We start from the raw sequence: 13,806 nt of genomic DNA on the forward strand, positions 1-13,806 counted from the left end.
CTTCACTCTGTGGCAGAGAGTTTACATCATCTGGGCTGGAGATGACTGATAGAGTGATAGCTGACCTGGGGAAGGTCTATCACTAAAAGACTAGCAAAATAAATAACAAAGCAAAAATATCTAAGAGTTACAAGGATATATACAACACCATCTACTAGAAAGAGGGCACTAACTGGTCTGCAGACTCCTTGTTTCAGCCAGAAAATTCTCTCTCAGCATTTATCTAAATGTTATTCACTATGTTCAGAAACAGTCACAGCAGCTCCTTCCATTGTTTGCTCACATGAAAGTAGATTGAAAACAATCCTACAGCATTTCTGAAAAGTGGCCATGTTATGTTTAGAAGTACCTGAAATAACCAGGAACGTATCTCTGCCCTCAGGTCATAATAAAACTAGGGCTGTGCAATGACCATGTGGTCAGAACAGGAAGGGGTAGGTTTACTTGAAACCAGAGAAGATCCTCCCCAAATGACTCTTTATGGCTACTACATTATGTTAGTGCTAATTCTGGTAAATCCCAAAGTAAATATTGAGGGAGCTATCCTTAAATTGTCATCTGCTGCCTGCTGCTTAAACTGCGAACTAGGAAAACATCAAATTATATTACTCCAAAGGATCATTCAAAATGTAATTTGTTAGATAATGCTCACTTTTCTGAGTCACTGAAGTGCTCTCTTCTGACTACTGTAAAATACTAGTAAGAAATAAATGTTTCACCTTAATGCATGAGTACTCATAGATAGTACATCTGTACTGCATTCACTTTGTCTAAAGCCATTATGCACATGGTGCTGGCAGATTGCATGAATCACATAGGACAGTTGCGGTTCTCTGATGGGATGTTTTATGTCTGTAACCATGACAGTGGGGAATGTAAAGCTGGCAATTCTAGAAGTGCAGAAAACTCATAATATTTGATTTTTTTTAACTTAATGTCTTAATCACTGAAATTTTGTGATTATTTCAGAACAATTTTCTGCCTTTCTAAAATACTTCAGTGCTTCTTGAGAACGTATATACCTTCCAGACCTTTGACATTAAAAGTTAATTAGAAAGAACACAAAAATAGAAGTTGCTTGATTTTTAGTTTCAAGAATATATCATTACTCTTAGGTATTAGCCTGTGGAGCCAGGAGGCTGAAACTATCTGTACCAAAAATGTGACTAGCACTGGAAAATAATTCATAACATCTGTAGCTTGCAATATCCGTTATACTTTGAAATATGTGTTCACTACACAGAGTGGGTGGAAATGGAAAAGAGCAGTTAAAGCAATGCATTCATTTTTAAACCTTTGCTGGGGCCTTTATAATTACTAGTACTATCATAACGGAGAATTATGCATTTGATCATAACATTTGAATTTGTTTCTATTTTTGTGTTCCTCACTCTATTCTGGGAAGCAAGGTCGTAAATGTTTGGAAAAAAACCCCAGTGTAGTAACATATCAGTAGGTCTACCTTTGTGAGAGGCCACCTCAGCAGGAGATGGAGTTAATTTTCTTGTTCTTTCCTATGGGAATGGGCAGAGGTATGCAAAAATAATAATCTGTGATAAAAATCAGTCCAAAATGGATCTTAATGGAAGATGAGTCTTATAGACTGAAAAGCAGAAAAAAAAAGTCTGAAAAATGATTGTGAATTACTTTTAGGAAGATGTATTTTAAGTCTCATGCATTCCAATGAACACCGCTTTTTTATATCTCTTAGAAAAAAAATGTTACTGCTGGTTTCATAGCAAGTGAGGGGAAGGTGGAGAACAAACTTTTACTCTGAAAGTGGGAGAGAGAAGGAGGCTGCAAATACTCCTCTGGAGAGGAAGACAATTGTTTCTTATTTTATGAATGGTAGGATGCAAATAATGAAATTACTCCCATTTGCAAATGCCACACAATAGAGAACAAATTTCCAGTAAATACTTAAGCACATAGCCTGGGAAAGCATCAGTGAACTTTTCTAAGTCAAAGCATTCAAAGCTGTGTTAAGGTCCTTGCCATCCTTCTAGAAAGCAGTCCCTGAGTCCTGTTATTTTCCCGTGACTAAGTATCCTGATCCCCTAAGCTTGCTGTTTGCCTCATTTGCAGTCCTCTGAGCTGAATGAGCCCAGAGTCCTCTCAGGGCATTACTAATGGCATTCACTCCCGGGAGGTTTGCTGCCTGTCAGTGGGATGTGGCAGAGCTGGGCTGGGAGCAGGGAGAGCACACAGCAATGTGCACAGGCAGCGCAGGCAGCTGCTGGAGAGGCTGCCTCCACCGGGAGAGCAGCCGCTGATGATCACGGTTGGGAATTATATGTAGCTCAGCCCAAATTCCTCAGCTGGCAGCAGCTGTTTGTGAGGAGTCTTGAAAAGAGCCCCATTTTATGGCCCCTGTGATAATAATTGTGAGTGTTGCAATGTAATAACACATGTATCTGAGCTACAGCACTCAGATGTCTCTCTGCCTTTTGGCCCCTTCTCTCCAGCTGGGGAAGGGAAGGTTTATCCAGAGGAACAAGACCCATCCCTGCTTGTTTTAAATGGATAGGAGGAGGGAAAAAAAACCCAAAATACCACAAACAAACAAACAAAATCAAACCACAAGCTCCGTTGCGTTGTTAAAGTTGTTTATAATTTGCACTGTTCACATATTTGTTATTTTGAATATGTGGTCTCAGTGTTGCAAGGATGCAATTCTCAGGGAAGTGTCCTCATCTCTGGGCTACAGACTCAGACTCTCATTTGTTTAGTCTCCCTTGCTGGCCCCATAAATCTTGCATTCCTTTTCTGCATAGTCGTATGGCTTCAGCAGCAATGTGGCTCCGTGCCAAGTTGCAGACTAACTTGTGGCTCTCATTTCTGAGAAACTGGAGCAGTGGACTGAAACCCCTTCATAGCGAGGAGTGTTCAAAAGCCACCCTTCTCCTTTTGTGGGTTAAACAATTCCATGGCCACTTGCTCACAGCTCCTGTAGCTAAACAGGTTATTCCTTCAGCTGCAAAAGTAATAAAGCCTGTCTTGCATATCAAAACCCCTAACCCTCCTTAGCCCTCACACTATTCCCAAATCCTTGCTACATCTCCTACACCTGTTTGGCTGGCTAAATGGCTGCATATGCAAGTTGGGCTGCTGCAGCGCTACACAGGAGATGGCTAGCCACCTATTGCTGCTCTCTCAGGGGCCAGATAAGGGCTGAATTGTACCAGCCTTGTTTCTTCTCTGCCTAATTTCTGGTCTCATAAAAGCTCCAGACCCATCAGACTTCTATCCTCTCCAGGAGATGAGGCAATCACACCTTAAACAGCCAGGCACTGTAATTTGCTTAAGAAATTAGGGGGAAAAAACTACACCCCACATAGACAGGATCCCACAGAGACAAGCCTGATTTCTGCAAAGTCACCTTCTTCTCCATCCTCCCGCTAAGGAGGGATTCCTGTCCCTGTTAACCTCTCCCCACCAAACATCTTCTAGGTGACTGTAGATGAGCCTTTCAGTGCTTCCAAAAGTGAGTGTGGACCCTTGTTGCCTGCATGAAAGAAATCCGTTGATGATCCAGCTCTGCTGGTTTTTGATTAATACATTTTGATTGTTACTTCAAAAATCCGTGGTGTAGCAACTAGTACAAGAAAAAGTTAGGAAAACTTCTGCCAGGGATAGTAAAAGTTCTGCTGATCCTGACTAACAGAAGGAAATCTTTCAAGCTTACTTACTTTTTTTTTCTATTTTGTAGTTCTATCGCATATTCTTTTCTTTATGTGTTTTCATATGCCTATATTTTTAGACATACACGGGTACACTGGTGAGAATAGTTGAATGTTACAGGTTGATAATGTAGAACAGAAGAAAATTTCCACTTATAGAAATCTGCAGAGAATAATACAGATCTGACCTGTGCTGCAGGAACTAATGGCCGTTCATCTTCTATAAGGAAGTCACAACTTCTCCCAGGGAAATATTTTAGTGCAAATCAAAATGGTCTTTATGACTAAGGATACATGAACTGGTTTATTAAATCCCTTATATTTCCAGAATCTTTAGGCTCTTAATTTCAGTGTAAACAAAGATTTTGGAAGGGTGAGCCTATACCATTTCTACTTATTTGTGCATAAGTAGATTTTTTAAAATGTATTTACCAATTTAAATAATAACGGACTTAATTTTATTCAAACAAAATTAAGACATATGTAGTTTCATTTTAACATACAGTGGGAAAGGCAGAAGAGTCTAAATCTTTATTCAGTTATAAGTTAATCTTAGGAACCAGAGGCTTGAAATATTTCCAGGGAACTGAATACCAAGCTCTGTAGCACTGATTATTCTCATAAAAAATCAGACTGTTATAAGAGATTTTTGTATGGCTTTTTAAGAAGCAGGCTTTAATGTATAAAAAATCACAGCCAAGAGCTGGAATACTTGTGTTAAGCTATTCTTAAAATGATTGAGGGGTGACTCAATGGACATTTTCCAAGACCGGTTCCCCTTCAGTTGATATTACATACATTTCACTGGAAGGCATTTGTAGGTGGACATGTAGTCATACTGTACAACATGGCTTCAGAAGTACATGGGCATCACTTGAGTTTCTCAGAAATGAGTAGTAAGGACAGCCCACAGTTCCCCTCTAAATTTCTCACTCTCCCAGACAGAAGAATCAAAAAAATCCTCCTGGGAAACAGTAATTCTATTTCAGGAGCCAAGAGCCATTTCAGCTTCTAGTGGGATTACATTTTCCCTATTTGGTTCAAATTCTGTCATGCTGTCATGTTAGTTCAGGCTCCCCCATTCATCTGAACTGGCTGTCTATTGACCTGTCCTGACCAGAAAGGTTTGAAGGTTTGCTCTCCAGGCAGGGAATCTCCAGCACAAGGACTAGTTTGCACTACATCAATGCTCCTCCTACATGTATCTATCTGGAGATACATCTGTCCTAGAGACAGGCCCTAGAGACCTGGACCTGCAAGCTGAAGCACAGATCTTGAAGCCAATGTAGATGTGACAGGTGGTGAAACACTTGGATTCATTCCACACCTCAAACACGGTTTAGTCCTGAATTATTTAGCTGCTGATTTTACAAGGCATTGTCCAGATCCACCCATTTATAAACTCTTCCTCCACTGGAGAGCTCCAGTTGATGTAGCTTTCAGTTGTAGGGTGTACTAAACTCTTAATGATAATGCAATGTCTCTCCAGCACCTGGGGTACATCCTGTACTCCTCTATGCTTTGCTCTTCAAAACTCAGACAAGTCAAGAAAAAAAAATCAAACATAATTTCTATAGCAGTTTCCTGAAACATTTTTAAGACCAGCTTCAGGGTATGCATAACAGAATATGCATGAGCTAGGTAATAAAACAAGTTTAACACTTTAAGGGATGGCAATTATATTCTTTACGCGCAAAGCTAATTATTGTATTGTACGTCCTTCTAGTTTCTAGTACAAGATAGGAAACTTTTATAAATCACTTTTCACAAATGGATATTTGATTACTACATTTGTCTTAACATTATAATACGAAACATTTAAAGTTTAACTTCATTGGTCTGAGAAATGATCAGTTCTACCTTATTCAGGGATAACACTTGAGCTTTTAGAAGCTGATGTGAAGCTTGAAATGTACAGCTGGAAATTTATTTTGAAGTTTAGTCTCTGGCAAATTATCCCTTCAGTGGCAGCCCAAGTGTTCTTACAAAGTATGTTCCAAGAGCAACACATAAAGGACAGCTGTATAGCTCTCATGTGCCCTAGTTTCTGCCATAAGCACTTATTTACAGATACCACTGTACTAATATAAACGTACTGACAAACAGATCATAGTAATACTGCTTTGAACACAAATAATTAAACCTTTTTTTTTTTTAATTTATATGTGAAAAATGCTATAGAAGTTGCTCGGCTGTAAGAACTTCTTATAAAAAAATTATGATCTTGAAAAAGTAGTGCTTTTTGGGAAAGAATTTTTAGTTGCTGACATCATTCCTGTCTGCTGAGGACAGAAACTGTCCAAAGACAACCAACATACAAATTATACGGTATCACATTTTTATATATTTGGAATTCTAGTCCTACACTTCAGAAAGTAATGAGGGTTTTGCAGCTGCCTTCAGTAAAAATGAAGTCCACAACTAAATGAGGAAAGGTTATTTTAGTAATATGAAGAATCTTAATCTGTATCATATATTCATGCACTGAATATCAGTAAGGTAAACAGGATGAGGTGTGAGCTTTGGCTAATTCATCCCAGGCTGGATGATTGTGCTGTTTAAAACTTTTGGATGCTGGTGTAATTAAAACTCAACCAGGTTAATCTATGTTGTACTCAGTTTTAATAAATATCAAATCCAAATATTTTAATAATTATTTTTAGCTAATGTTAGAGAACTTATGGGTGGGAAAATATATTTGAAAGAGTGGCTAGGACGTCTTTTAAATTCGGAAACCAAAATTTTGTAATGGTAGGACAACAGAATATGTTCTATACATACTAATATTATGAATTTAAAAGTAAGATTAAAAGAAGCAAACACTTTTCAAAAGTTTAGGTCTCCTGCACCCAACTCTAGATAACTAGAAAAAAATTGGAGGCCTCACTTGCATGCAGATATTTTTAAGAATATGGCCAAATCTATAATGAATTCTTAGTGCATCACTAATTGTAGTAAAAAGCTCCAGTACACATCACTGCGGCCTCTCTAGAGATTATGGTAAAGTTTTACAGGAGTAACTATAGAATGGTGCTCTTTATGTAGGTTAAAAGGATTAAATATAGTACCAAACATGTACTTCTTGTCATGGTTGCCATAATCCTTTCAAATAAGAGCCAACCATTTGTTTACTCCACATACATATATACATTCTGAAAAGGATTGAAAGAGGAGAGGTTTTGCTTAGCCTTGGATTTTGACAGAGAAACTTACATCCGAGGTGTGAAAATACATTTGTGATGAGTGTTAAACATAACAGAATCACAGAATTGCTGAGTTTGAAGGTAACCTCTTGAGACTGTTTAGTCCACCACCCCTGCTAAAGCAAGGTCAGCTAGATCAGGTTGCTTAAGGCTGTGTCCAGTCAGCTTTTGTGTATCTCCAAGGAGGGAGACTCTACAACCTTTGTGGGCAAAGCATATCTTATCCCTGGGCAAGCATATCTCACTGTGTTTGCAATGACATGCTTGAGATAAAATTATATAGGTTTAAAAAGATAATATATAAAGGTATATATCTTTCATCTGAGAACAATATCATGCAGTCCACCATCATACTGGGGGGACACTGGCAATAGTTGCATGGAGATCTTTCCCTGGAGAGTTCAAATACAGTTTCATAAATATTTGTTAAAACCTTTACTGGTAACAAGACTGTTCTGTCCGGAGAAGTCCACTTCTGTTAGATGCCCATATAGAGACTTTATTAGCATCTATAAATTTTCCCCACCAATCATTAATTTAGCATTTCACATTCTGTTTTGTTTTTTTTTTTTTTAAAAAAAGAAACATAGTTAGGAAAGAACATTTTAATTTTGTGGTAAATCAGAATGACTATAAAAGTTTTTCTCTATTCCAAGTCACAGTATGAAAGGAAAGCTGGGTAAAGCAAGTGTTATTTAACACTAAATAATTTCATTTCCATGACTTCATCGGACTTACATATCAGCTATTCAGAAAATAGTCCCAAAGAGAGTCTTTAATTTAAACTGTCTGATGTTCTTTTGGCAGTTGTAGTGAAACCAAGAGATTTGTTCTCCAGAAAACTTGGACATAGTTTCAGATGAAAGAAAAAGGGGGAGGTGGATTGGGTTTTTTTTTAAGGTGGACCTTACTGCAAGTTATTCAGTTACTGTCAAACAAAGAGTATTTTTTCTGGGAATGATTATAATTAACTATCGTACTTCTTTCAAAAAAGCCTACTACCTTTTAAATAGCAGGAAATGTTCTCTGTCCACAAAAGCTAACACACAGTGAAATTAATAAATACCATACCTCTTCCTGAAAGCAATTTTTATTCACACAATTCGGTGGAATCAAACATGTTAGAAATAATTTTCCCAGACTCAAACCTTTGCTTCAAGCTATAACTCAGATATATTCTCAGAAAAGGGCATAATGGAAATGTGAATAAATATATTTTGATTTGACATAGCAAACTAAAACTCACTTTGACTGGCTGGAGACAGAAATACTTTCAGATAAGCCTTCGTAAGCCTCTTCAGGAAATGAGTTCTAGAAATGGTGTTTACTGAAAGGTAAATGCTGCTCAGAAAAGTACTGACCCCTGTTTAAAGTTTCTTTCAAAGTCAATTGTTTATTCTTTTCACTGTCCCTAGGTCTGGAAAAAGTGCCAAAAGACCTTCCTCCCGACACAACCCTGCTGGACTTACAGAACAACAAAATCACTGAAATTAAAGAAGGAGATTTCAAGAACTTGAAGAATCTTCATGTAAGTGTATAAATGAACTAGCATTTGCCAAAAAAAAAAAATAAATAAAGGGGGGATGGGGGAGAAAATGTGGTTTTGGCCTGGTACTCAGTTTTTGAAGGAAAACTGATGAAATACTTTGTGGTATTCCTCCACCAGCCCAGCCCACTTATTTCCTCTCCCATTCCTCTCCTGCAAACTCTCTTCTCTTATCACAGAAGTTTCTCACCTTTTTTCAGCTCTTCATACCTGTCCCCTCCATTCAGTCTCCTGATGTCCATAATAACTTCTCTCACATATTTATTTATGTTTTCAGTTCCTTTGGCACAGTGGCTTAGTTATTTCTATTTAAAAAGCAGATCCCTCTCAATCCTACCACCTCATTCACTTATTACTGTATTCCTTCCCCTCCCACCTCTGAGCTTATGGAGATTTGTATATACCATGTTTGTCAGCAGTTTTTCTATGCTAATTTTAGTTCAAGAATCTTTTTAAATTAATCTGCCCCCTGCACTACAATGAAATCATGTTTTTACAATAACCTTCTCCTAGAAAAACTCCATCCTCATCCTCCTTCACCTGCCAGTCTCTTCCAACACTGCTGTCTGTTTTCCTCTTTGCTGAAATATTTTCCTCCCCTGGTTTCTGTGACTACCCTTTTTTCTGGTTCACCTCTTCTTTTCCAAGTTTCCATCAGACAGCTACCTCCCTGTTTCCAAATTTTTGTTTCTCCGTCTGAGGTCCTTTTCCCTTATTTCTATACTTTTTGTCAACATCTTAAAATTTGTACCTCATAGTCTTTTGCCTCAATTTTGTCAAAGTATTTCTTTCTTTCCATATCAGAAGACGACTTACTTCTCTGCCTTTGAAAGTAATATCCCAGCTTAGGCATACTTCTGAAAGCATTATTTCTCTAGGCTTTCACCAACTCAGTTTATTCTATGCATTGTTCCATTTGATCCATTTTTATTATACCAATATAAACTCCTTGGCTTTGCTTTCCTGGCTTTTCACAGACTCTTTCTATTCTGTTTTCATTCACAACCAAGAAGCTGACTTCCACTTTTTAATCCATCCATGATGCCAATGCCATCACCCAAAAAAAGCACCATTTCAAACAAGAATCTGCATTCATTCATTCACCTGGGAAAAAAAATCCTGTAAACATTTATCTCAGTTACTTCCAAATTCCCTCTTAAATTTTTGTTTTAATACAACATCAAAAAGAAAAATTTAAAAAAACTTATAGGAATAGGCACAATGCCAGTCTGTCCACAGTACAGGGAGCTGATGAATAAGTCATGATGAGGTTCATGTCATCTAATTTTAACATAGGTGTCTATACTTGAGCTAGTTACACAGACAACCTCTACAGTCAACAAAGTAGGTGCTCCTAAATCACATTTCATCTGACTTGGTTTTAGAATGAGATGACTTGTGCCCCAGAAATTTTTTTTTTATTTCTATGCTTGGCTATGCAACAGATTCAACACCCTAATTCCTGCCCACTTCTTTTGGTTTTCTTCCACTTTGGAAAGAAGTCTTGTGTTTTTGGTGAAGATAATCTGCAAGATGCTAAAAAAGAGAAAAGTCTTGTCAGTGAAATTAATCTTTTCACAATCCTTCTTCATGATGCTGCATGAAATGAGTCAGAGCATGGTATTGCAGGTGAAAAGCACTGCCCCCAGTGACTTCTGCCTACTTGGCACTCAGCTCAAGTGTCTGTTATACATCCTGCTGTGAGTTAAGCTGTTGTCATCTCATTGAGGTTAACTCTATGGATTTTTTTTCCTTCCTTTATTACAGAAGATATAAGTTAATAGTGAATTAAATAGGTAACTCTCCAGGGAACAGATTATTTTTCTTACCCCCAAAAGTACCCCAAAAGTACATGCTTAGGGACCAGTGGAAATCATACAGAAGAGTGACAACAGTGACATAAGTTTTAACAAAGAACCTTCAAAACAATGCAGTTTTCCTGGATTTACTCAAGAACCAAAAATGATCCCCTCATCCCCTCCTCAAAATAATAAATTAGTTATGCAGCATATTTATGTAAATGGGCACCATCTTTACTCTCAGCAGGCATCACTCTTCTTCTTGTGTAATATCTGGGAATGATTCCCATTCCCCACCTTGCAATTAAACATTCTTTAGAGTCATAGTGAAGGGGGAATAGTGTTTTTAGATAAATATAACTCAAAAGCTTTGTTGTTGACAGAGCTCCGTTGTCACTTTTGTTTTAAGAAGATATATATGATATGTGTGAGATATATATATATTTATAAAGTATGTGCTTTCTAATTGTATCCCCTGAAAACATGGCTTGTGTTAGCATTACACTTGACAGTGTGGTGTTCAAAAGTTTCTAGGCTTCTTAGACTTTACTAAACTTTCTTATACTCTACTAACACATGAAGATTTACATAAATTATCAGTATTATTTTTCCAAAATCTAAAATTATCAGCAACTGCAGTTAACGTCTTACAAGAAGTGATGACCACTTAAGGGAACAATTCCTTAAATCCCAATTTTCATAGATCTTGAAAAAATGAACAGTATATTCAGTTTATTCCTTTTGAATATTCCTTTTCAATTCCTTCCTAATTCCCATGGACATCACCAACCATAGGTGTAATAGTTTTATAAGAGATTTTCATGAACAAGTTGGATTGAACCTAGTGTTCAACTTGTACTAAAAACCAGATTAAGTCAGGAGAAAAGAAACTATCTGTGTATAATTTACCCGTGGTTTCTCTTTCAGCACAAATTTAACTGCTTATGCTCTGAGTGCACAATACGTGGAAATAGAAATGAAAGATAAATTAGTACCTACAAAAATATTCTTCGTATTAGAAAATTTCCCTGAGTAGATGAAGGAGCTGTTAAAATTTGCAGCTGTGGAAATGTGGCAAGCAATTAGGAAAGGATGCAACTAAGGAAATATTTATCTGCAAATAATAGATGCCTGCCAGAAAACACCAGAGTTAACAGTTTTGATACACTTGATCTTTTTAGAGTTTTAAATTTATACAGGAGAAAGTGGCTAAACTATAAATGTTGTACTGTAAGAACTCAGTGACAGTTCACACTATTTAAAAATGAAAGATAAGATATATTTTTCACCAGAGGAGTTGGAAGAATAGGGAAAAAATTGAAGACAGCCCTTTTTTTAGGGCCGAGGACTGAATTTTGTGGTTTCAGAAAACTGTCTGACATACAAAAAACTTGCTTATGGTTTAGACCTGTGGCAAAACAATCAGAGGGGCACTATTGGAACAGCCAGGAAAAAAATCTTCTATGAAACTATCAGAATTTTCCAGGCAGACTGACACTTCTGGGTAGTGTACAGTACTTTGACCCCATGGACACAATAAAGAATCCAAAATACTACATGAGTAAGCCCTCATGCAGTGTGAAGAAAGAGTCTACAAAAACAGCCCATGGAGTTGCATGCAGTGTGGCAAAGCCAAAGCAAACCAGCATAACACCTGGTGCTTGGAAAAAGAGGTAAAAAAAACTACTGTGTATTAGATCACTATAAGAACAGCAGAAACAACAGAAGAGTGACTGCGTGCTTTTCCAACAGGAATTTTTCAATGGCACAGTGTTAGTACAGCAAAAGAAGATGAATGCACTATTGGCCTAAAATCAAATGGAACATTGCTTCATTGCTTAATTTAAGCTGGCAGAAGAACTATGTAAAACCATGGTTGTGCATACAACAGTGCTAAAACCAGTTTTACTTATACCAAAAGAAAAGACCTGCACAAAAGAGATAAAAGGTTTAAATTTTTTTAAATATCAAGTGGAAAAATAATGTATTGTATTAGAAAAAATTCATGCACCCCTTTTTCTTTTTTTTTTTTTCAATCAAAAGAAGGCTCCCTATGGAAGGACAGGAGCCCGGATTAACTGAAGACAAGTCTAAGAACATCTTCCAGGGATGGAAAAAAGCTCCCAACAGATCAAAAATATTAATGAAAGAACACATTCTTGTGATGACTCATTACAGCTTCAGTTCCCTTTTCCTAGGCATAATTAAAAGAGAAGTTAAGTAAACATAATGCTCTGCAAATCACAGAATGAATAATCAATAACCACTGTCATACTGTAGAAGACCAAAGGCAGATATCTCTGTCCAGTTCCTACCTCTGAACTCATTTCCCACTATAATTCCACTATAATCAATGGCAGATATTCTTAACAGGACTGCGAGAGATACCTTTTTAAATTTTTGTTCCACTTGGTGCAGCTGTAGGTTTCTAACAAATATTCTGAGAAAATAAAAAAAGTTAATCTTTCTGAAATGCAACACTCCCTTAGAGAGTTGCCATTTCCTTAGACTCTCCTTTGCATTGTGCTTAATACACAATGAGATTTTCCACTGAAACAAGCATGCAACACACCACACACATGCAAAACATTTTTAATGTGCAGAGGGTAAAGAACTTTTCATGTGAGGAAAACAGTATAAGAAAATACTTTGAGGTCTTCAAAATTCTGGAGAGAGTCAGCACACTAAGCTAATGAAAAAAGGAAATTTTATAGAATACAATATAATAAACAAGTAAATTGTGGTAAAATGAATGACCAAAATGCTTGCCTCAGTAGATACGGACAGGATTGGAAGTTTCTCTGGAACTCCAAAGCATTAGGATTATTTTTGGTTAGAGCAGGAAAATGTAGAGCCAGCCACTCCCCGGTCATCTGTGCACGTTGTGTTACACAAGACTTATCAGTGAGAGTTCAAATGCCATACAAACTAGATCTGCAGCAGGCTCCTTGGCTTTGCGAGATTATTGAACACAGTACTGTGGATGTGATCAAACTGTGTTTCACAGTCTTCTTTCGTTTATGCTGACAGGCTGTTCTTTCAATGCCTTGCGATCTCCTTCCCTCACAGTTCATTCATCTCTTCCCTATTGTTTCTATGTCATCCCTTTTTCCTTGCCTTCCCTGGCTATATCCACTTGATCCCAGGTTTGAGAGGTTTACTACCAAACCCTACCAAAGAATTTAATTAACAACAAATAAAGAATAATTGCACCATGATGGTTTTTTATAGCTTTATCCTTTTCCTGCCTTAACTGTAGATCATGGGCCCTTCAGGAGGCGTAACATCTGGAATTCTGCTCAGAGACCTCCTTGGACTCAGGAGCTCTTGTTCCTTTAAGTTTACCAATGTTTATGATTTTTAAAATTAATTTTAAAAAGAACACTTAGTTTGTAGAATTCCGTCTCCTGGTATAACACAATTAGAGAGGAGAGTCAAGTTCTGTTTTATATTTTTTATGTTCCTTGTTGGCTTCCCCCCCCCCCAAGTGTACACCCCCTTCTAATAATTTGGCAGAAAAGCTCCTCTATATGTCCAGGTTATGAGTATTGCTTAACAACTGAAAACATAAGGCAAAA

General features: G+C 37.3%; 1 protein-coding gene across 1 annotated transcript in view; it reads left to right on the forward strand.

The window, feature by feature from the left end:
- DCN (decorin) overlaps positions 1-13,806 on the forward strand; it is a 41,384-nt gene that overhangs the window by 13,191 nt on the left and 14,387 nt on the right. The window contains exon 3 of the mRNA XM_075080669.1: positions 8,299-8,411. Within this exon, the coding sequence (XP_074936770.1) occupies positions 8,299-8,411 (113 nt within the window). The remainder of the gene's footprint in view (positions 1-8,298; positions 8,412-13,806) is intronic.

The sequence above is a fragment of the Phalacrocorax aristotelis genome, chromosome 1 (genome assembly GCF_949628215.1).
Source record: "Phalacrocorax aristotelis chromosome 1, bGulAri2.1, whole genome shotgun sequence".
Classification (NCBI taxonomy): domain Eukaryota; kingdom Metazoa; phylum Chordata; class Aves; order Suliformes; family Phalacrocoracidae; genus Phalacrocorax; species Phalacrocorax aristotelis.